The following is a 23938-nucleotide window of genomic DNA, read 5'->3' as shown; positions in this document are numbered from 1 at the left end:
GTACCTGGCAGGTCAGTGGGGTCCAAGACCACGACATGGGTTCGTTCCCTAAGACCCCAGGCAGGGCCCGCTGACCCAGGGACAAACGTCCATTCCCTGTGCTGTGTCACACAGGAATGGAAACAGGGCCAGTCTTGCAGCTCAAATCCGTCAATAGACGTGGAATTTATTTTGGAAAAAGGGCTGGGGGGGGCCCACGGGCACCTGTCTCTCCAGGGACCTGCCCTACTTGGGCCTCATGGTGGGTAAGAAGCATAGGAGGCCGGGAGACCAGAGGGACCAGGATGGCAGTGGGCCCCCCAGGGTGCTGGGTTTGAGGGGTCAGAGGCTGAGTCCCTGGAAGGTTGGCTTTGTTCCCTTCTGGCACACAGTGGGCCTGCAAGGATCATCAGGGAAGGGGGCGGGTGGTCCGTGGATAGATGGATGGGTAGGTGTGTGGGGTGGTGAGTGGACGGATGGACGGACGGATGATTCGATGGACGGAGGGACAGAAGCGATAGGCAGATTATCTTGGTTTTGCTATAGGAAGAGGTGTTGCTGTGTCTTTGGAGGTATGTCTGTATGTCTGTACCTGGGTCATATCTGTGTGTGTGCCCATCTCAGAGAAGCTGCATTTTCGTGTGTCCATAGGTGCCCCAGTCTGATTTTGTGTCCACGTCCGATGACGTGTTGGTGTCTGCGAGGTCCTTCTGTGTGTGTCTGTGATCTGGGTACATCTGGACACCCGCTTATTTGTATGTGGTTCTTGGGGGGTACCTGTCCGTGTGTGTCTGGCTGTGTCTCTGTCCTGGAATGTCTCTGTGATTTAATCTGATTTTGTGTCCACGTCACTGTGCCTTTGCGTCCCAGTTTATCTGCTGTATCTGTCAGAGTGCATCTGTGTCTCTGTGTGTCCACATTCCTGTCTCTGATTGTGTGTCTGTGTCTGCTCTGTGTGTAGCTGTATCTGAGTGTGTATGCGTCTTCTTGACCCCGGGTCTGACCTGACTATGGGTCCGTGTCTTTGTATCCAGGTGTGCTATGTGTCCTGGTGCACCTGTGTGTCTGTCTCTGCGTGTGTGTATTTCTGTGTCCAGGTTTCTCTGTTCCCCAAGGTCTGATCTGTGTGTCCAGGTGTGTCTGTGTGTCCTGTTCTAATTGTGTGTCCCAGTCCTGCGCTCTGCCCATTCCCCCAGGGGGCGCCCTCGCCCGGCTGAGGCTCCCTCCCTCCCCCGGGCTCCTGCCCCCGGGTGCGCCCCAGTGGGCTGGCTGAGCGCTAACGCGTGGGCCCGACTGGGCAGTGGTGGCCTCACCAGGTCCCCGCCTCCCCGCACGGCCCCGCCCCCGCCCTCCCAAAGCGGGCTATAAGTTCACACTGCTCTCGGCCTCCGCAGTGCCTGCCGCTGGGGGTCTGCACTTGGAGGGTCCTGCCAACAGTCAGAGGAGCCACTGCCACCTCCCACCATGGCCCAGGGTAAGTCTCAGGATGGGCACAGCCGCCACTCAGGGCCCCACACCTGGCCATCCCTCCCTGGTCTCAGTGGTCCCACGGGTGCAATGGAGGGTCAGGACCCCACTGGGGCTCAGTCCCCAAGTCCCGGATTTGGAGAGCAACAGGAGGGCTGGGCTGGATGAGAGGGGCCTGGCCCCGGGTCCTGGCTCAGCCTGGGGCCTCAGTTTCCCCATGCCCAGGGCATAGTATTAACCCTTGCCTCCCTGGACCAGATGAGGCAATGGAAGGAGTGTTGTAAATTACGGTGCCAGTGGGCCATTGTCACCTGCCCTCAGCTAGCGGGGGCTGGGTCCCTGCTGTGTGCCAGGTGGCACGAGGCTGTGCAGAGGGCGCTGGCCCGGCCTCAGAACACTCCGCTTTAGTTATTCCCTGCCAGCCGGGAGGAGGTGTGCGTGCTGTCCCTGGTCGTGGGCCAGCCAAGCCTGGCTGACTCGTTGCCCCGGGGGCCAGAGAGGAAGTTCCAGCATCCTCTGGGGAAGCGGGCTGAGAGCAGGCGTGTTCTCGCAGGTCCTTTCCAGCCCTCGAGTTCTGCAACCCTAGTCCTTGGCCACCTGCTGAGTCTCAGTTTCCTTTCCTGTAAAACATGGACAATAATGCCAGCCCCTGGTATAGCTGTGAGGGCTGCGAGGCGTGGCGAAGGGGCTCAATTAATTGCCTACCTGTGCTCCTAGATACACGGACACACAGACACACACACACAGACACACACACAGAGACAGCGCTCCTGTCCCAGGGGAGGGAGTCCTCCAATGGAGCAGGTCCTGCACTAATGCTGCTGGACCCAGTGTCCTTGCCGACTCCCAGGTCGAGTCCATCTGGAGATGGCCTCTGCACCACTGCACCCCCAGGAAGGAGACGTGGGGCCAGGGATGTGGGGCAGGAGACGGGACAAGTGGAGCAGGGACAAGCAGGGGGACCAGAACCCGCCTGACCCGCTGTGTGATCTCGGGCCACCTTTGTCCCTCTCTGGGACCCAGCTCCCCACACATGGGATCGAAAACCAGCTCAGGACTGGCTGTGATGGTCACCTTGGTGGCCACTTGTCCCCAGTGCAGTTTCCCACTCCTGTCCCCATGGGTGGGGTTCAGTGGGGCTGGGGGACCCTGGAGATGCCAGTTATGATGAGCCCCCTGCCCCAGTGTCATTGCGACCACTTCCTCCAGGGGTCCTGCTGGCCTGGAAGGCCCCCGGCCCTTTCTCAGTGCAGGGAAATCCCATGAGTCTAGACCCCAAGTTCCTGCACCTTTGGAGTCGGGCGTGGTTTCTGGAAGTGCTTCTTCAGACAACAGCCTGAGAAAGTGCCCCACCTGCCCCAGACCAGGCACTGACCGTCTCTCAAAGGTCTCCCAGCGGTCAGGGGTGGCCTCTGTCCTGCTTAAACACACTGGAGTAGAAGTTTCCAAAAGCAATATTTTTTCACCCCAACAGGAAGCTCTTCCTCGTGGCCAGCGGAGGTCTCTCCTGCTGTGCTTGCAGCGGTCACCTCCCCCCTCTCTCCTCCCAGGCTGAGAACAACATGGACGTGGGAGGGAGGGGGTGGGGGAGGATGGGGGAGGGGTGGAGATCAAACCCTGAGGGCCTGCCAGGCGGGTACCAGTATCTACAGCCCTGGGTCACACCCCAGGGCCGCACAGTGTCTCCTCTACAAAACGGAGACAGCGACAGTGCTCCGTGAGTGAAGACGATCCACGCAGAAGCCTCTGCGGTCAGTGGGCATTTGCACCTCACTTTTGGGGTATTCCGTGGCAGGAGGCAGGAGACCTGGGGCCATGTCCCAGAGGAAGGGTCGACTTGCTGGGCGACTTTGGGCAAATCCCCCCTCCCCGGGCCTCAGTTGGACCACATCCTCTCCAAGGGCCCCACAACCCTGAGTCTGTCTTGCCCCCTCCCCACACCCTACCATCTTCCTAACCTGGAGCTTGAGCTCGCCAAGGTTTGTGAGGTTTGTGCTTCCTTCAGACCCCCACCCGCCCATCACCCCACCCCTTCCCTGGTCTTCGGCTCCCTCTGAAGCTATGAGTAGAACTGTCACATATCAAGCTTTTGCCCTGGGCTAGGCCCTAGGGACAGGGTGTCCCCATAGCCTCTCCTAGACCTCACAGCAGCCCTGAGGCTTCAGAGAAGGAGGCACAGAGAGGGAGAGACACTAGTCCAGAATCACACAGCAGCACAGCAGAACTGAAAAGCAGGTCCGGAAGACTCCCAAACCCCTGTCATTTTTAGAACCTTTTATTACAGAGAATTTTGAACCTACGTAAAAATAGAGAGACCAGAATAATAAACGCCTATGTTCTCATCACTCGGTCCCAACGACCTCCAGGATATAGATACTCCTGCCTCCTGTACACCCTGTCTCCCCCTCCCATTATTTGGAAGCAAATTCCAGACATCACATCGTTATTTCATCTGTAAATATTTCAATACATATCTCGAAAGGATAAGGACTCTTTTTTAGACATAAACAAATTAGCAAAAATCCCCTAATATCACCATTATTCCATCAGTGTTCAAATTTCCAGTTGTCTTATATGTGTAATAAATATTTTTAAATAGTTTTTTAAAATCGAGATCCAAATAAGGCCCACACAACACGATGGCTCGGAACATCTCTTCAGTTCCTCTTAATCTATGCGTTCTCCCTCCAACTTTTTTTTTTTCGTTTTTTTTCTTGTAACTTATTTGTTAGAGAAACCAGAGCCTTTGCTTATAGTTTCCCAGAGCATGAATTTTGCCGATTGCATCCTGATTCCGCCTTTAAGATGTTCTTCAGTCCTGTGTATTTCCTGTAAATTGAAAAGTGAACCCGAAAGGCAAAGCCTGTGTCACTAACCCATGCCGAATCCCGCCCCTGCTTTTGCCGAAAGATGTCTCCAGTAGCGATAGAAGATCTCGTGTTCTTGTCGTTGGTGCCATGGAGTTCACTGCGACTCCTGGGGCCCCGCGGACAGCAGAGCGGGGCCCCACCCGGGCTTTGTGGGCCGCCCTCTCACCTTCTGGTGCTCTATCAGATAATGCTCCGCTGCTGGTCTCAGGGTTTTCATGGCCAGTCTTTTCAGAAGTGGGTGCCAGGTCCTCCTTCTTAGTCTGGAAGCTCCGCTGAGACCTGTCCACCATGTGTGACCCTGCTGGTATTTGATATAGCGGTGGCAGAGCTTTCCGCATCACAGCAACACGCAGCTGCCACAGTGTGACAACCCACAGACGGGTGGTGTGGTTCCCTGACCAGAAACGAACCCGGGCTGTGGTGGTGAGAGTGCCGGATATTAACCTTAGGCCACCAGGGCTGGATAGCTTGTGTTTAGTAAGAATTTGTTACGCGCCGGGCGCCATGCTAAGTGGCTCACAACAGCCCTGTGAGATGGGTCCTGCTGTCCCCAGCTGTGGGCAGATGGGGAAACTGAGGCCGGGGACAGCTGAGTTGCCTGAGGTCACACAGCTGGGAGGTGACAGAGGCTTCTCCCAACAAGCCACAGTGGGCACAACTTTCTGATTAAGAGTTAGGGAGATTCGGCCCCAGCCCGCCTCTGGGGGATGGGGTGGGTGGGGGGTTGGGAGGGGACGGGCTGACAGCCATTGTCTAGAGAGGGCTGGCTCCCTGGAAGGGCCTGAGGGCCCCCACATCCCGGGAGCGCAGGTGTGTGTCCGGGGGTCACAGCTGGCTGAGGAATGCCGCCACGGCTCATGCCCTCCTGTTCTCTCTGTAGATCTGATTCTGGGGAGATGTGACCTGGAGCTGGAGGCCAATGGCCGTGACCACTACACGGCCGACCTGTGCCGGGAGAGGCTGGTGGTGCGGCGCGGCCAGCCCTTCCGGGTGACGTTGCACTTCGAGGGCCGAAACTACGAGGCCAGTGTGGACAGCCTCACCTTCAGTGTTGTGACGGGTGAGTACCTCCCCCCGTCCACCCTGACCTGCCCTGTCCTGTGGTATCACCGTCTCCTGACGGACAACGGGACAGGCGACTCCGTTCCTCTTTGCTCCCTGTGAAATTCCCAGCAGTCACTAACCAAATTTTACAGATGAGGAAACTGAGGCCCCAGGTCACGCAGCCTTTAATCAAGTCTGTGCTCCTGGACGCCAGGGTTCCTGAAAACCTGCGATCACCAGGGTTGGGGGTCAGCGGGTCCATCAAGACCTCGCTTGCTGTTTCCCATATCAAAACAACTTTCCAACTCTTATCGACAGCCACTTCCCCAAATCCACACAACGTGACCAGGCCTCTGGGATCAGGCCCAAATCGTGTCTGGCGGTGGAGAGAACCCAGCTGGCTCCAGCCCTCTGGGTGGGCAGTTTTGTGTTCTGTTTGTTTCTTCTCCAAGCCTCGGGAGGCTATCTCAGGCTCAAGGGCTGGACAGACAGACCCGGATTCTGGTGCCGACTGGGTGGATTACCTGCTGTGTGACCCGGTGCATGTTGCTTAGCCTTTCTGAGTCTGAGCTTCATCATGTGGAAAGCACTCACGGAGTGAAAAGGACTCTGGGAGGTTGTTAAATGAGAGGGGCCTGACATGGAGGAGTCCCCTGCAGATGTTAGCGACTGTTGCTGGTCTCGCTCCATGGGTGAAGGGATGTTGAGACCCAGTCACCCACCCCCGGATGCCCAGCACCCAATCTTCTTTCTACACCATTCCTGGAAAAGTGGCCTTGAATGTCAAACTGGTTGGTTTGGCTTCTGGTGGGACCCAAGCCCTGGAGGTCGCCAGCAAGGAGCCGCCTGACTGGGACTGTGACCCAGGGGTGGGAAAGGCCGGCTCTGTCTGAGATCTCCGGGGGCACAGAGAGCAGCAAGCGGGCTGCGGCCTGCATTTACCTGGGAGGCCGTTTGATAAGGCTTATCACAGCGCCTGCAGGCTGACCCAGACACCCCTCCATGCCTTTCTTCTCCTACCCTCCCCTTCTGGGACACCCACTGCCCAGGGACACCCACACACGTACCCAGCACCCTTGGGGCCCTTCCTAACAGACCAGAGTGGCCTCCAGCAAGTCTCTGATCTTTCTAGCCTCAGTTTCCCCCCTGTAAAGTGGAAGCTTGGGGTACACGACTGGTAAGGGCTGTGTATGGCACCCTGAGAAGAGTCAGGCTTGGGGTGATGAAAATCTCAACACTTTGGAGCACCGACTGGATGCATGCTCATCCTCAGTCCTCCCATCTCGGAAGCATTGTGAACCCCCACTTGACGGATGGGAACACTGAGGCTCAGAAAGGGCAAGTTACTTGCCCAAGTCACACAGTGAGTTAGGGACAAAGCAAGGTTTAAACCATGACCCCAGAGTTGAGGCTTTTCGTTGCTGTGACCCCGCAGCAGACACATTTTGCTCTTCCCCGCAAGAGCCGGCCCAGCCTCACGTGATCCTCTGTGGCGTGGAGTGGTAGTGACCTACCCGCTCCGGCAGCCTGCGATTTCCCACCATCATGTTTGTCCTCCCGCTCTTTAGGTGTTTCCTTTCTCTCCTTCTCCATTTGTGGACGCAGCCTGTCATTGGGTAATTAAGGGCCCCAAGTTCAGGGTTGGTGGGGCAACTGACCTTCCCACCCCAGCAGCTAATCTGTGTTTTCCAGTCTCCCACCGACTTATCTCAAACCAGCCCCGCCCTGCCCTGGTCACTTCCACTGCCCCCGGGCAGCCACAGAGGGCACTGTATCTCTGGGTGCACACGGCTTCCTCGGTGGAGCAGCCGAGACCCTCCCGGGGGCTGAGGAAGCCCGAGGGACAATACCAGGAAGCTCGGCCCCCACCTCAAGGCCAGCAGCCAGCCCCAGGCCTGGCCTGGGGACCGTGCTCTTGTGTCGGAACATTCTGGCTTGTGGTCAGCCTGTCCGACCTCTTCAGGGCAACCGAGGTCGGGAGAGAGGAGGGGGCTGGCCGGGGTGGCACAGTGAATGGAGTGCGTGGCCTGACCCCACGCGTGCCCAGATGCTGTGTGCTTCACCCAGACTGTGCGGGACCCAACGGCTCGGTCACGGGCACAGAGCACAGTAGACGAACGCTGTCTTATTTCTGGGGATGAAGCTCTGCCTCCCTCCAAGGAGGGGTCCAGGGCTTGGAGGGTGAGTGGGGTGGGTGTGAAGTCAGCCTGAAGGAGTGAAAGGGACCCTTATGAAGCTAAGAGAAGGGTTTCCTCTGCCAGGCTCCCCTTATGCATCCTGCCCTGGCCCCTGCCACTGTGGTCTGGGGTAGTGGCCAGGCCCCCTCGGGTCTCCAGGGTCATTTAGGTCCAGAGGGGTCCCTGTGGTGTCTTTGGCCCCTCAAAGATTACTGTCTGGAACCATAGCCAAGGAAGTTTCAAAGCTTCCACAGCAGCAGTGGGGCCGGGGCAGCCCGTCTGCCTCCCACCCGACAGAGCCCCTCACAAGAAAGGGGGGCGTGCACGTGTGTGTGCGTGTGTGTCTGCACCGTTGCCCTGGGACAGAGAAAAAGGGAAACAGTGTTCCCTGTCCTGTCCCCAGGGTGGTATTTCAACAGTGACAGCAGCTACGGGACCTGGCCCAGGCCGTTACCATGGTGACCAGATCATTGATCGTCCAAAAAGGGACATTTCTGAGAATGAAAGGGGTGCCATTAAGAACTACGCTGGGACCACAGTTATAGCCTGGGACTGTCCCAGGTGAACAGGGACATGTGGACACCCCAACTTCACCCCCTCCACCTCAGTTCCCATACCTGAGAGGTGATTCAACTGAACTAGACAATTTCCACATTCCATTCCAGTCTTCAAAGTCTGTTATTTGGCCTGAGAATTCTGACTTGTAATGGTCCGTTTTGATGACAGGACGGCTCACATTGACTCCATAATTACTATGTGCTGGTCACCGTTTTCAGTGCTTTCTATGAACTCTCTTACTGACGCCTCTAACGGCCTCAGGAGCGGGTGGGGACACTGATAAACAATACTTACTGTTTACTAAGCATCTATTATGTGCCAGGCACCTTGCAACGTGCTTGATGCGCCCCATCTTCTTTAAGCCTCACAATGACCTCATGAGAAGGTACTGCAATTGGCCCCGTTTTACAGATGAGGAAACTGAGGCACAGAGAAGCTAAATAGCCTGTCCAAGGTCACAGAGCCAGTTTGAGACCTTGAATCAGACCTTCTCAGGCATATGGTCTAAGCCTATTTTTTTCTTTGATGAGAAAATTGCAGATCAGAGAGGCCTGGTGACTTAGCCCAGGTCACACAGTGCTTGGGGTCTGAGCAGGGGACACAGACCCAGGCTGGCTCTTGGGCCCCCACACTGCCCGACCCCTCCCCCAGACGCCAACTGTGGAAGACAGGGGTTGTTTAAAGGCTTACAGCTGGCTCCTGGCACCCAGACAGGGCCCGGAGGCCTGTGTCATGCCTGTTAGTTCATGGTTATATTTGGGCCTGGGTGTGGGTGGGGCCGGCCAGGGGAAGCAAGGGGCTGGGTGCTGGGAGGGAGCCCCTTGGTGCGCAGGCCCCCACACTGTCAGCAGGAGGTGGGCAGAGCTGCAGGGAGGGAGATGGAAGAATAAAAATAAACCCTCCTGGGCAGCTGTCCAAGCAGGCAAGGAAGGTTCTGTTTCTTCTCTCCAACACCCAAGTCCAGAAAGGGTGGCCAGCCCCCCGGCCCTCCCCGTAACTCAGCCCTGCCTGCCTGGGCCGGGCCCTCCCCTCCCCTCCCCTCCCCCTGCAAAAGCAGTCAGTCAAGGCGGGCCATTTGCCTCGCCGAGCCTGGAGACCCCCAGGGAGCGTCCTCTGGGAGTGAGCGTCACCATGGGGGACAGCCCAGAGCCTAGAGACCTGGGCTCAGGCGCCGACTTGGCCGCAGACCCCGGGATACCCTTGGAGACCCCTCCTCTCTGAGCCTCAGTTCTCCCTCCTGTACCAGGGGTCTCAGGGGAAGCAGGAAGGGACAGGCACTTCACCACATTGGGAGGTGATGGATGGTTATGACCAGCTCTTCGGAGCTGCGCGTGGAGACACAGAGGCCGAGATGTGGAGGGGCCCTGGGGAGACAAACACGTAGAACTGTATCGGCCAGCACCCTCTGCTAGCCGGCAGCAAGGGGCTCTCAGACAGGCCCCTGAAGGGACATCAGAGGACCAAGGTCACATCCTACTCAGAGTCAAGCCTTCTTTTCCTGAAAGGGAAAGCAGGACGCTAGCAGGTAAAGGATCTAGTAGGTAAAAGACATTCCCTTGGGCAGCATCTTGCCTAATTCCTATCCATGCTACAGATGGGCAAACTGAGTCCAGAGAAAGGGATGGTCTTGTCCAAAGTCATGCCAGCCCAGAGCAGTGTAACGGAGACCCTGCCCCAGGCTGCACTGTCCCCTCTCCCAGGAGGAATCTCCCAGGAAGTTGAGGACCTGCCGTGTGCCCGCAGCTTTTCGTGCATTCCCCAAAACTACCCTGCAGGGCTGGGGTCAGACCCCGCTTTACAGATGAGGAAACCAAGGCTCAGGGAGATGACACCTCTTGCTAAAGTTCCCTCAATGGTTTGTGGCAGAACTGGGCCTTGAACCTAGGTCCATGGGACCCTAGGCGTGTGCTCCGCCCTCCCACGCCCGTCACCACCCGTGGCTCATGGCCCTGCTTTCTCCCTCCGCAGGCCCAGCCCCCAGTGAGGAGGCAGGGACCAAGGCCCGCTTCCCGCTGTCCGACGCTGTGGACGAGGGTGCCTGGACGGCCTTGGTGGTGGACCAGCAGGACAGCGCCCTCTCGCTGCAGCTCAGCACCCCAGCCAACGCCCCCATCGGCCTGTACCGCCTCAGCCTGGAGGCCTCCACTGGCTATGAGGGCTCCAGCTTCGTGCTGGGCCATTTCACCCTGCTCTTCAACCCCTGGTGCCCAGGTGAGCCACACTCTGTCCATGGGCAGAGCAGGGAGATGGGCAGGGCCATAGACACATCATGGGGGCCACTGAGGGTGGGGAAGGGGGCAGAAGAGACGTCAAAGCGGATTGAGTGAGGCCCACTCCGTGCTCCAGCCTCCCAAAACCCTTGTGGTGTGAGCGTTCTTATTATTCTCATTTACAGCTGAGGAGACAGGCTCACCAGAGCAAAACGACCTGCCCAAGTGCACACAGCTGCCAAGGGATCCCGCCCATGTCTGAGGCCCTGTGTTCCCATGGCACTGTGGCTGGGCACAGCGGTGGCCCAGGTTCAGAAGCCCTGTTCAGGAACAGGATGCCAAGCGGATGCCCAGGGCCGCGGCTCCGTGCCCGGCTCTGTTTCGTGGGGCTCTGTTTAAATCTCACCAGACTGACTTGGGAAGGGGAAACTGAGGGAGGTGGAGGCGGGGGCAGCCAGGAGAGGTAGGCAGGTGCAGTTTGGTGACTTAAGTGCCTCCTTACACGCTCTCTTTTATTCCTCTCAACAATCCCAAGGGGGAGATGTCAGCATCCTTATTCACAGACAGGAAACTGAGGCTCAGAGAGCTTGAGTGTCTTTTAGCAGCTCCTTCAGTAAGTAAGTGGACAACCTGGACAAAACCGGAGGCAGAGAAGGAGCTGAGGCTGTCTAGAGCAGGAGGGAGGAGGCAGGGGCCTCAGTTTCCCCATCTGACTGTTTCCTTCCTGCTCCTACACAGCAAGGCAGAGAGAGAGGCCTCATGAGTGGGCCCCAGCCAGCGACTGGGCTGTCCCTCCTCAGAGCCTGGGCCCAGGGCAGAAATTCTGGCCTCTCCAGCGTCAGACGACCAGCTTCTTACTGGACCACTGCTTTATTTTTTCTTTTCCATTTTGGGGCATTTTATAACATATTTGAGCAGAAAGGTTTTTTATTTTCTGTTTTACATACTTTGGTTTTTATTTCTAATTATAACAGTAAGACATGAGAACATCCTCTTTATAAAAGCTTCAGGCACTACAGAGAAACAGCTCCCCTTGACTGCCCTCCTTGGGGAACGCCATTATCAGCCGTCTTGGGGGCTCGACCCCTTAGATTTGAGGGTATGTGCTGGAGACATCTCTGTATTAATGGGTCTCTCTGTCTCTTGAACACAAAAGGACCCCATAGTATAATGCATCAGCCCACGACTTGGTTTGCTTTTTCCCTCTACGCTGAGTCTTGCGCATCTTTCCATCCCGGTCTGCATACAGCTGCTCGGTCTTTTGAAGAGCTGGGAGTGCCCCATATCTTGCCCATGTGAATGATCCGTTTATCTGCCCCCTCCCCCCCCCCCCCCCCCCCCCCCCCCGCCCACAGACCTGAGGTCGTCCCAGGGGCTCATCACAGGATGGGTGTCGCAATGAACACCCTTGATCACGTGCCCTGTGGCCACATGGAATCGTTTCTCGGGACAGAAGTGGCCTCGCTGGACCCCACTGGAAGCTCCTTTCGGTTTTCGTCTGCAGAGCTACCAGCTAGTGGGCAGCACTGCCGGTGGAGCGGGATCACGCCAGTGTCCCCACCCCCACCAACACCGCGGGGGCCAAAGGCCAGGGAACAGGGAGCAAGGTTCTGGGGGAAGTCCCCCTTCCTCTGGCCCTGCCCCCGCCCAGCCCTGCGGGTTGAGGGGAAGTCAGCCAAGCAGCAGACTGACTACAGTGACCCACATCCCAGGCAGGGAGCTGGCTCAGTGGGGGTGGGGGCGCTGGCGAGAAACGAAACCACTGTCTGCCTGGGAAACGACCCTTCCTGCCCCTGAACTCCAGCATGGACGGGATCCAGCCCCCACCTTTACCAGACTGAGACCTGAGCTGGGAACATCACAGTCCTGGCTTCTCGGGCTGGGGTGGGGACAATTCCTCCACCTGTGCTGGCACTCTCATTCCGATGGCGAAACACCGTGGGTTCTCCTTTCTCTTTCACTTTCTCCACCTGCCAGATGGTTTCCAGACACCCGGTTCGTTTCTCTTCAGGCTATTTTTATTGCTCCGTCTCCCGAGCCAAAGCGCAGGACACATCAGACACTCGGCCACTTCCCCATTTACTTTCCTCCTGGGATGGTAAAGGCCAGCCTGACCTTTGACCTCCTGCCATCTGGCCCCAACCGCCTCAGCCCATTTTCCGTTTTCCGTGGTCACTAGCCACAGGGAGCTAAATGCCCTGCACGTTCCTGCAGCCGCACCTTTGCTCTCTCTGCCACCCGCTCCAGGCAGCCCTCTCTGACCCCCAAGCTGGACTGGTCCCCCTGCCCTGAGCCACAGCGACCCTCTCTTTCTCTCCACCCTGATTCGTGCTCCCGCCTCCCACTGGCTCGTGCTTTAGCTTGCTCAGCGCCTTTCAGATCTGCCATTGCATCTGACTCCCGGGGAACATGGTGAGGCCGGTGGAGGAGCGACCTGGCCAGGGTCACACAGCAGGGGAGGATCGGAGCTCGGGGCTTGCTGACTGCTGATCCAGAGCCCCTCTGTCTCCTGTTTCGGCATCAGTTTCCCCATCTTGAGCCTCAGTTTCCCCATCTGTAAAATGGGGCTTTCAAGGACCCCCTCCTCACAGGGCTCTTATGGAGATTAAATGAGTTAATACACGTCACACGCTTAGCTTATCGCACTTGGCGAGTGTTGGATAAATAGCAGCCGGCCATTGTTGTCACTAGCTGATAACGCCTTATCTTGTTGATATGGGGTTGTTAAATAATGAGTAGTTTTTCTGATTAAAAGATAGAAGGGCCTCGGGGAATCGGCGTGGCCCTGGGAGTTGGCACCCTGGCTGCCATGTCTCCTGGGCCCCTGGGCCCCGCCAGACCGGGAGCTGAGCCCTTTCCTTCCCGCCCGCAGCCGACGCTGTGTACCTGGACTCGGAGCAGGAGCGAGAGGAGTACGTCCTCACCCAGCAGGGCTTCATCTACCAGGGCTCGGCCAAGTTCATCAAGGGCATACCCTGGAACTTCGGGCAGGTAGGGCCACGGCCCGTCCCTCCCAACCCTCTCAGGCCTACCGTGTGCCAGGTCCTGGGTCTGAGGCAGCAAAGCTACAAAGGCGAGAGCAGGTCTCAGAGTCACCCACCCGAGGCTGTCAGGGATTCAAGGGCTCTGAAATGGCCGGAGGATCAGAGAGGGCCCAGGCCAGACCTGAGGTCACACAGCAAAGGGTTGCCCCGCCCAGCGTGGGAGCAGCAGCCCCAGATTCAAGACAGGAGGGAATTAGGAGAGCCTTTGGGCGCTGTGGGGCTGGCAGGTGCTCTGGGAGGGAGACGGGGAGCGTGCAAGGCCGTGTGTCAGAATAACCGGCAGCACGGGGAGAACGCTGACTGTGTGCTGGCCATGAGCTGAGAGGGGTTTTAAACCATCATCTGGATCAGAGGTTCCCAAACCTGAAGATTCATCAGCATCACGGAAAAGTGTGTGAAAACACGGATCGCCGGCTCCCAGCCCTAGTTGCTGATTCAGTAGGTCAGTAGGCTGTGGGCTGAGAGTTGGCATTTTTAACAAGTTCCCAGGTGATACTGTTGCTGCTGAACCAACGTCCACACTTAGAGCCACTGGTCTGGCCGCATCGGCTAGCTACTGTGAATAACGAGCAAGCCCCCAATTTACAGGCTTCAGACAACAACCATCCTGTGTTTCTCAGAATCGATGGGTTGCCGGGGCTTGGCTGGTCTCAGCCGGATGGCTCCCCTCAGTCCTGTGAGGGTCCTCGTCCTCCAGCAGGCCAGCCTGGACTGGTTCTCCACACCAGCGCTCTGCTGCGTCCGCCATCCAGCCTCCCATGCGCATTCTTGAGATGCTGCTGACAAAACTCGTGAAGCAAGAACCATCACCCCCTGGCCCCTCAACGTCCTGGAGTGTTAGGGGGGCTGGCCTCCTGGGGTAGAGGTCACCTTGAGACTTCTCCCAGCAGCCCCTGCATCTGGGTCGGTGTTCAGCTCTAGAGAGTCTAGCCCTGGGATCACAGGAAAGTCCTCCCCACGGGAGTTGGGGCTCTAACCTCGGTTTTCTCATCTGGATATTGGGGATAATAATTGCAAAAATACCTGCCTGGGAACCCGGTAGCCTGCTGTGGGAGGTAAATGGAATGATGGTGTGACTCTGGTGCATAAAATACATCAGAAAACGAATGGCTCTATTTCCCAGGGCTCTGTATTCTCCCCTGAGAAACAGACCAAGCCCAGTCCTCACTTTCGTTTCCTGAGTTCCTGATCTGTGTCCAGGCCGTGGGACACAGCCCTCGCAAAGCTTGCGGAAGTCATCACGATCCCGGACAATAAGACCAAAAGGAAGGAAGGGGTTACTGCCCAGGAGGGTCAGGGCAGGTCCTGAAATAGCAGCATTTCAGCTGGGCTTTGAAGGAGGTCACGCCAGGCAAAGGGACCTGGTGGACGACAGCTCGGAGCGGGAAGCTCACGTTGTGCCGGAGAGGAATTCTGTCGCTGGGGGAGCACATTCTGTGGGAAGGAGCCCCAAGAGATGCAGTGGGAGGAGTCAGCATGTCTGAGTTGTACACAGCTCTGAATGTCAGGCTGATGGCAATAGGGAGCCACAGAAGTGTTCAAGCCGTGGAGGGAGGCCTGTGACGAGAGAGGGGGGCCTTGGGACAAAACCACGGAGATGAGGAGCAGGGGCAGATGGGAGAGCCTTTGAACATGATAGATGGGTGGTCCAATGGAAGGTGACAAGGAGGGGTCCTACTTTTGAAAAAGATAACAGTTGAGTTGCAGGGATGAGAGGATGTGAGCCAAACAGATGGCCGCAAGAAGAACATTCCAGGTAAAGGATACGATAGCAAGTGCAAAGGCCCTGAGGCAGTGAGCCTGGGGCAGAGTGAGTGTGGGTGAGACTGGTGAGAGACGAGGCCAAAGAGGGGTGGGGCACAGGTCAGGAAGGGCCTCGCAGGCCACAGGGAAAAGTCACGATGTTCCTCTGGGTGCAGTGGAAACAGGAGGGATGAGGTTAGATTTCTGTCTTTATAATCTACCTCGGTTCCAATCAGAGTGTGTCGGGGTGGGGCGGGAGGCAGGGATGCTCATCAGCTCTGGGAGGTGAGCCAGGCTTTAGGGGAAGTGGGACATTTGGCTGAGTAGAGAGGGGAAAGGGCCAGTGGCAGTGCCCGAGTTGACTGAAGGGAGGGAAGCCCCAGCAACACAGGGCTCCCTCCTCTGGTCTCTACTCCAAATTGCCAGGACCCCCCAGCCAGGCCCTGGACACAGACACACTCCCTCTCCTTTCATTGTCCCACCCCAGCCCCTCCTGGATCAGGTGAAGCTGGCGCCACAGAGATGTGGCAGATCCAACCCCAGCCTCCTGGGGTATGAGGCAGAGCAGAGAGGTCCTGCAGCTGCTGGGCTTCAAGGTGGGCTTCCCGGAGAAGGTGACTTCTCATCTTCCTCATCCTCCCTTTGTTTCCTCTGACACAGTTTGAAGATGGGATCCTGGACATCTGCCTGATGCTCCTGGACATCAACCCCAAGTTCCTGAGGGACGCCAGCCGCGACTGCTCGCGCCGCAGCAGCCCCGTCTACGTGGGCCGGGTGGTGAGCGGCATGGTGAGTGAGCGGCAGGGCTCATCCCGGGGTCGGGGCTATGATGGGCCCCAGTTGGCTCCTCTCTTCCTGTGATGATGGAGGCCAGGCCCGTGCTGGGCACAGCGGTGGGGACCCCGAAGGTGGGTAAGTCTCAGCCAAGAGAGCTTGTGTTTGGAAAAACAAGATTTACACACTTAAGGGTAATGTCATGTGGTTCCTCAAAGCAATTCATTTATTCATTCCTTCACTCATTCAGCAAATAGTTATCAAGTGCTGCCTACATCCTAGACACTGGGGAAAAAGCCAGGGATCAGACACAGATGGTCTCCAGCTTCACAGAGCTGACGTTCTAGCGGGTGGGTGGGGAGAGACAGGCGTTAACTGAAATACCACGTGGACAAGCGCTCAGTCATAAATTACGATGCACGTGCTGGAGGGACCCAGCTGTGTGAGTGTCGACCACAGGGCCCATCCCTACGGGAGGATCCTGAGCTGACATAGTCACTAGGAGGAGAAGAGTGTTCCAGGCGGAGGGTAGAGCTTGTGCAAAGGCTGGAGTGGAGGGAGGAAGGGGGAGCTGCGTGCAAGCCAGGCTGCAGAGGTGGCAGATTTTTTCTCCAAGTAAGGGGGGTTTGAGGGGAACGACAATCTGAGCAGGGGCCAGAGCCAGTCTTTGTAAAACTCCGTGTCACTCCCCTGTCACCTGTGGACGAATTCGCATCTCCAGCATCACCTTCATGACCTTGACCCCACTCCACCTCTGCCCTTCCCCTTCTCCGTCCTGCACCCTGGGCTCCAGCCCAACCATCTCCAACACACCTGTCTGTCACAGCTTGGGACCTGTGCACCTGCTGTTCCCTCATCCTGAACTCCCTTCCCTGCCTCTCTCCGGGTGCTGAACTCGCGCTCACCCTGGTGCAGCCGCCACCTGCTCCCCGGGTTCAGTCCCCCTGATGCCCTGCTGGTTTCAGGTCAACTGCAACGATGACCAGGGCGTGCTGCTGGGACGCTGGGACAACAACTACGGGGACGGCATCAGCCCCATGTTCTGGATCGGCAGTGTGGACATCCTGCGGCGCTGGAAGAGCTGCGGCTGCCAGCGTGTCAAGTATGGCCAGTGCTGGGTCTTCGCGGCTGTGGCCTGCACAGGTGAGCTGCACGCTGGCCTGTGGGGAGGGCCCGGAGCCCGTCCTCAGCCTCCGGGAGCCCTGGGAGGGGGCAGAGAGAGCACTAGGGTGGGAATCAGGAGACGCCAGTTCTAGTCCGCCCTCTGCTTCTACTGCCACCAGTACACTGTGTGGCGTGGAGTCGGTGGCTGCCCCTCTCTGGTCCTTTTTCCAGCTACCCCTCAGGTGGTTGTTAGGATTAAGGGGTGTCATTTGGGAGGTGGCGTGAGCTCAGAGTCGAGAAGATGGGCTTTGGAGCCAAGCACAAGCGAGTTAAAAGTCCCCAGTTACACTCATTTGCTGTGTGACTTTGACAAATGACTTCTTCCTCAACCTCAGTTTCCTCACCTGTAAAAGGGGGGCAGCAGGACCTGCCTCCCAGCGTGGGTGGACATAAGGCTGCTCAGCACAGAACTTGGCCCAGAGAAGCTCTCAGTAAATGTGAGCTATTAATAACTTGATAATAAGAGTAATAGCAATATCAAGAAAGAGCACTTTCTAAAATGCAGAAGAGGAAAGATGAAGCAATTTAGAACCAAAAAGGTAAAATAAATCTTTTAAAAAATCTTGAAAATTTGAGCCCAGAAAATGTTGAAGATTGTTCCCAGGTTGATGACGGTGCTTACGAGAATGGCACCTGATGCCAGTTAAGAACGCAGACTCTGGAGTCAAGGGTTGAATTCAAATCCCAGCTCTGCTTCTTACCAGCTGTGCGTCCTTGGGTAAATCACTTAACTCCTCTGAGCCTCAGTTCCATTATATGTAATTTACATATAATTTCCGTTATATGTAAAATGGGCATAATAGTAGTGCCTTTGCCCTGGGATGGTAGTGAGGATTAAACGAGTTAATGTGTGTGAAGTGCTTAAAATCATTTCAGGCGCATAACAGCAAATATTTATGCAGTGCTGCTGCTTATTATTGTTGCTATTATTACCATTTCTCTTATTATTATTATTATGGGGATCAGGAAACCTAAGAGGCTGATCTCAGGTTCCCAGCTTCGCTGACTCTGAGACCAGTGCTCAGGCCCGGAGAAGGGCCCCCAGGATCCCCAGCACTGTCCTCCACACTAGCAGGCTGGGTGGGGGCAGCCTGGCTGGAGCCCCAGCTAGGCTGACTCTGCTCCCCCTCCCACGCTGCCTCTCCACCCATGACCGCCTGCTCCCTGTGACCCCGGAGTTCCCCTTCCTGTGGAAATTCCGCCATCCCAGACCCTTCCCTCGGAGGGGCCTGGAACACGCCTTCTCAGAGGACCCCGGGGGTTTCCTGGAGAAGCCTCGCCCTCCGAGGCCTGGTCCCCGAGCCCACCGGCGGTGCCTTTCTCACCCCGGCTGTGACCGCCTGATGGTTTACTTGCAGACCTTGCCCTCGCTGTCCTCTCCCCAAGGCCAGGGCTGAGCCGGGGGCCCTGCAGCCTCCTCCCGGAACTGGGTAATGCAGCCGGGGAAAACTTACTCAGACGAGGCGCCGTCTGAGCCCCTTGGCCCCCCAGGAGCCATATGGTGGACCAGCCCATGGGCTCTGGGGCCACACCGCCTGGTTTGAATGCCAGCTCTGCCTCCAACCCCTGGGTGGTCTTGAGCAAAAGAATTGATGTCTCTAAGCCTCAGTTTCCCCACCCGTAAAATGGAGACAATGGTGACTGACCTAATGCATAGGGAACTCTTAGGACCCAGGAGATGCCACGTAGAACAGTCTCTGGTTCGGGTTGCATTTATGTTTGGGGGTTTCCAAAGGAAGCTGGGATTCCTCAGCAGGACCCTGGAGCCTGTTCTCAGTGTCCGAGAGCCGACCAACACTGACTGGACAGGCGTTTGCAGTGACAGGCACCATGACACGCTCTGCTGTTCCACCGGGGCAGCGGACAGACAGGGCTTCCCATGCCCACCTCCTCTGAGTCATCACTACAACCCGACAAGCTGCTATTCTTAGCTCCTCTTAGAGGAGGAAGCGGAGGCTCAGAGAGGGGAGTGGCTTGCCCAAGGTCACACAGCTGGCAAGCAATACAGCTGGGCTTGGAACCAGGTGTGCCCAGTTCTGGGGCAGCCTCCGGGGGTGGTGACGGGGCCTCCCGGACACCATCCCTGGGGTGCCTTGTTCCTTGGGCAGAGGGGACAGGCCTCCCCAAGCCTCCCCACGTGGCGGGGTCTGGGGATGGCACCAGCCTTTGCCGAGGGCAGCAGCCAGTCTGACCCCTGCCCAGGCTCAGGGCTCGGGAACCAGGCGAGAGGCAGAGGGTCATTGCCGCTCCCCACGCTGCACCCGCTCGCCTTCCAGCCAAACTCCAGGGCCCTCTGGGAAGCTCTTGCCCTGCGATGGCGGTGCCCTGCGGATGGCGGGCAAAGGGCAAAGGTCACACCCCTGCCCCTCCCCCGCCCCAGAGACTCCATGGAAACTAAGAATGAAACGGAGTCCCACCACTTCCATTTAGTAGGCTTTTTGTTTCCTTTCTCTTTTTAGATCCTTACTTTCTTTATCGCACTCTGCGAATATGTCAGTGTTACAATATACCTAAAAAGCACTTTGAAAAGTGAGGGGGTGAGAGTGCCCGTAAATGCCTCTGTCCAGAGCACCCAGCACCGCCGGCCGCTGGGGGCATTTGGTCCGGACGGTCCTCCCCCTCCGCGGGCTGCAGCCACCGCTCGACGTCCTGCCTCTTTGGTGCAGGACCCTCTGTCAGACACCGCAGCCCCTCTGAAAACCGTGCTTTGGCAGGAATGCAGGGCCCTCTTCGTCACGATGGTGTCCCAACACATCTGAGGCCCTTGCCCCCGTCCCATGACTCTGTTTTACAGAGGAGGAAACAAGGCCCAGAGAGGTGAAGGGCCTGGCCCCAGGTCACACAGCCCCAAGCAACTGGGCCTTGAATGGAGGCCTCCTGATCTCTGCTCCCTCTTCCGCCTGCTCCTCGCTCTGAATCTCTAGCGTTCCTTCACTCCTTCTCTTCCTCCCTTCCTCCTCCTTCTCTCTCTACATCATCTGCTCCTTCACGCCCCTTGACGAAATAGTCTGTGCTCGGCCGGTGCCAGGCTCTGGGGATAGAAAATAAGACACAGGTCCCTTACCACCCTCAGAGGACTAATGAAAGAGTCCCATACATTGAGAATGGTGAGGAATCCCCAGTCTTGCTGTGAATGTAAATGATGGGTGATCTAAACCTGGTGGGCCTTTGTGGAGGAGGGAACAGCATATGCCAATGCCCTGTGGCTGGTAGGCATGTGGAGTGCTGGAGGGACTGTGAGGAGGCCAGTGTGGCTGGAGCAGATGCAGGAGGTGGTCAGGGGCCAGATTCTGCAAGGCCAAGTGCCACAGCCAGGGTCTGGCCTTGACCTCAAGGGCCATGGGGAGGCATTGAAGGTTTAACAGAGCAGTGTTAACGTCAGATTTGTATTTTAGAGTCTTCTTTTGTTAGCTGTGATGTGAGGGGGACAGAGTGGACGTGGGGCGACCAGCAAGGTCCCTTACTGTCCGGGTAAGGGAATGGCGCACACCCTCACCACCTGGACAATGGGTACAGTGCTCCCTGGGCGACAGATGGGCATGCCGAGGCCCAGAGCGGGGCGGGTGTCTCCAGGGCCTCAGCCCATCCTCTGAGCCCTCTCCATCACGTCCCCCGCCCCCCCAGTGCTGCGCTGCCTCGGCATCCCCACCCGCGTCGTGACCAACTATAACTCTGCCCACGACCAGAACAGCAACCTGCTCATCGAGTACTTCCGCAACGAGTTTGGGGAGATCCAGAAGGACAAGAGCGAGATGATCTGGTGAGATGGGGCCCAGGGTCGGGGACAGGCCCGTGGGGAGGGTCCCCTGAAGAGGATTTCTCAGAGGACGTCACATTTGAATTGGGTGTAAAAGTGAACAGTATCTGGACAGGAGGAAACGGGGGGACGGCCCCGCAGGGAGGGGAACAGCAGGAGCGGAGGCTCAGAGGAGGAGAGTCGATGCGCAGGGTGCGGACGGGCCTCAGGGAGAACGGATCACCGGGATCTGGATGCCAGGCGAGGGGTCTGGGCTTGATCCCAAAGGCAACGAGTTGTCACTAAAGGCATCCTACTGGGAGAGGGACATGCTGACGACCCCGGAGCAGGAGGTTTTGGAGGAGAGACTGGGAGCGGGGGCCGGGGTGTGGTCCAGGCAGGTGGCGATAAGGCCTGAACCAGGGCAGAGCGTGTGGCCCCGAAAGGAAGGGACAGCCGAGAAATTAGGTCACCTCAGTGGACTCGCAGAGCCGCTGAAGGGGAGGGGGTGGGGAGAGGCATTGGGAAGGTCTCCTGGGTGGGAGTGACACCTGGCTGGGGCCCACAGGAAGAAGAGCAAAGAGGAGTCCAGGGACACACAGCGCTCAGTTTAGGACAAGGGGAGGGCGGACTGCCCGTGAGGGGGACAGGGGAAGTCTGCGTCCTGGCCGACGTGTGGCTTTGTGTCCCACAGGAACTTCCACTGCTGGGTGGAGTCCTGGATGACCAGGCCGGACCTGCAGCCAGGGTACGAGGGGTGGCAGGCCCTCGACCCCACGCCCCAGGAGAAGAGCGAAGGTGGGTCGGCGTGGCCCCATTGCCGAGATGGGGAAGCGGAGGCTCGAGCGGGCTCTCCCAGAGCCCCCCGGCCGGAGAGTGGCAGGGCTGGCTGCCTCCAGAGGCCATTCACTAATTCCACTGAAATATAGTCATCAAAACTTTTTAAAATAAACTTGTGCTATGATAACATATGCTTTATGTGACAAGACCTAGTGGCAGAGTTAGTAAGTTCCATCACTTAGCGGGAGAGACGAGCATAAATGCTGTTTCCGGTTATCTCTGACAACTGTAAAGGGATGTGGAAATCTCTGTGGTTGTCATGAGTGACAGGTCATAAGTGCACCTCACTGCGGTTTGTTGTCTGCTTTCACAACCAAAGGCAGCGCTGCCAGAGTATAGCGAAAATAGAGAGGTGACGTTCTCCCACCCAAGTTCCCGGACGCCTGACTCTATCTGCTGCACCGTCGGGGTCCTGGACCCCGGGGTTAAGAACTCTGGCCGCACGTGGCCCTTTATCCTGGTCTGTCACTTCTCCATGCATCATTGGCATTTCCCTATCTGATAATGTTCCGCAATTTGAGTTTGAATTTAATGTTGCTGTGTTCCTTCAAATGGACGCGCTCTAAGACAGCTGCCTAGCCTCTAGTCCTCAACACGCGAATTTGTGACCAGTTTGAGGCAGCCGTAAACCACGCCGAGATAAATACCCGACACTCACGTTCATTCAGTCGACACACGCTCCCTGAGTATGTGTCGGGCACTGACATACTCAGTATGGGTGGGAAACAAGACAGACGCTGCCTTCTGCAGTACTGCCTGCTGCCCGGCTCCTTCATTTCCTTAGGGTGCCTTGGGTACATTTTAATTTTATTTATCAAACACACAGCATTTAGTATATGGGCATCCTCATTGGGTAGGCACAAATATCCCCACGTGAAACTGAAGCTTAGAGAGGTTAAGTGACTTACCCAAAGCCACACAGCTAATAAGAGGCTGAATTGAGATTTGAACTTGGCTGGGCTTAGGGTCTCCCTTCTTGATTCGTACCCTCTGCTGCCTGCCCAGAAATGGAGTCCCTGAGTCAAAGCACTGTGTGGTCCCGAGACTTTTTGCTACATGGGGTTGAATTGTGGGAGGGTTTGGAGGGGTGCCGCCTCCCCTCAGCCCAGACCCGTCTCTCCTTCCTCCTTCCCCCGACCAGGGACATACTGCTGCGGCCCAGTTCCGGTCCGTGCCATCAAGGAGGGCGACCTGAGCACCAAGTACGACGCCCCTTTTGTCTTCGCCGAGGTCAATGCCGACGTGGTGGACTGGATCCGGCAGGAGGATGGGTCCCTGCACAAGTCCGTCAACCGCTCGCTGGTGGTGGGGCTGCAGATCAGCACAAAGAGCGTGGGCCGCGACGAGCGGGAAGACATCACCCACAACTACAAGTACCCCGAGGGTAGGCGCCCCGCCTCACAGAACAGCAGCCCATCGTACCAGCCCAGCGGGCCTGTGTGTGTGTGTGGGGGGGGGGGTGTGCGTGTGTGTTTTATTTGGCAGCCTGCATACAGCAATGATCTGCAGAGTACTTTCCATTTTAAGAAATTCCTTAGAAACGAGCACAAACTCAGCAAACATTGAGAGGCCGTGGTAGAGGACTATTCATTTAGGAAAAAAATCCTAAAGTCTACAAAAGGATTCCATTTGGTTTTTAAGCCTCACTTTTTTGGTTGGTCTGACTCTTAATAAAACTGAAGGGGGGGCTGGCCCAGTGGCACAGTGGTGAAGTTCGCCTGTTCCACTTCGGTGGCCGGGGGTTCGCGGGTTCGGATCCCAGGTGCGGACATGGCACCGCCTGGCAAAAGCCATGCTGTGGCAGGCGTCCCACATAGACAGTGGAGGAAGATGGGCACGGATGTTAGCTCAGGGCCAGTCTTCCTCAGCAAAAACAGGAGGATTGGCAGCAGATGTTAGCTCAGGGCTAATCTTCCTCAAAAAAAAAAAAAAAAACTGAAGGGGATGACAGTCATATAGGAGAGGCATGCGTCTTAACAGAAAAATGAATGCTGTCCGTGTTGTTTATTAACAGCATTTATCAGTAGTGGGACCTACAGCTGTAGATGGGCAATTCCACTCCTGTTTTATTGCAACGTATTTGTGCTAGAGAGGAAGGAAAGTCCAGAGGGGCCCCAGAGGAGAGGTTCCTGGAGCTCTGTACGGTTTATTTTTGCAATATTTCACATACCGCTGGAGAAGGGAGCATGAGGGTGGATGGGGAACGGTTAAATTAAAGAGAAATGGGCCAAGAGAAACTTAATAAGATGGGACCGATCAGACACAAAGACGAAGCTTCTTTCTGTTGCTAACATTAAATCGGTAGGGGGAAAAAAGGACGAGGTTTATTTTA

At 56.9% G+C, this 23938-nt stretch overlaps 1 protein-coding gene across 1 annotated transcript in view; it reads left to right on the top strand.

The window, feature by feature from the left end:
* The first annotated feature begins 1218 nt into the window (after window positions 1–1218).
* The window catches only part of TGM2 (transglutaminase 2), a 32758-nt gene continuing 10038 nt past the window's right edge, over window positions 1219–23938 (top strand). Inside the window, exons 1-9 of the mRNA XM_005604627.4 lie at window positions 1219–1453; window positions 5197–5376; window positions 10064–10306; window positions 13178–13296; window positions 15753–15881; window positions 16832–17009; window positions 20655–20790; window positions 21461–21564; window positions 22748–22990. Coding sequence (XP_005604684.1) covers window positions 1444–1453; window positions 5197–5376; window positions 10064–10306; window positions 13178–13296; window positions 15753–15881; window positions 16832–17009; window positions 20655–20790; window positions 21461–21564; window positions 22748–22990 — 1342 coding nt within the window. The 5' untranslated portion in view covers window positions 1219–1443. The remainder of the gene's footprint in view (window positions 1454–5196; window positions 5377–10063; window positions 10307–13177; window positions 13297–15752; window positions 15882–16831; window positions 17010–20654; window positions 20791–21460; window positions 21565–22747; window positions 22991–23938) is intronic.

Source organism: Equus caballus, chromosome 22 (genome assembly GCF_041296265.1).
Source record: "Equus caballus isolate H_3958 breed thoroughbred chromosome 22, TB-T2T, whole genome shotgun sequence".
NCBI lineage: Eukaryota > Metazoa > Chordata > Mammalia > Perissodactyla > Equidae > Equus > Equus caballus.
The sequence above is the reverse complement of the archived record's forward strand: the minus strand, read 5'-3'. Positions and strand labels throughout refer to the sequence as shown.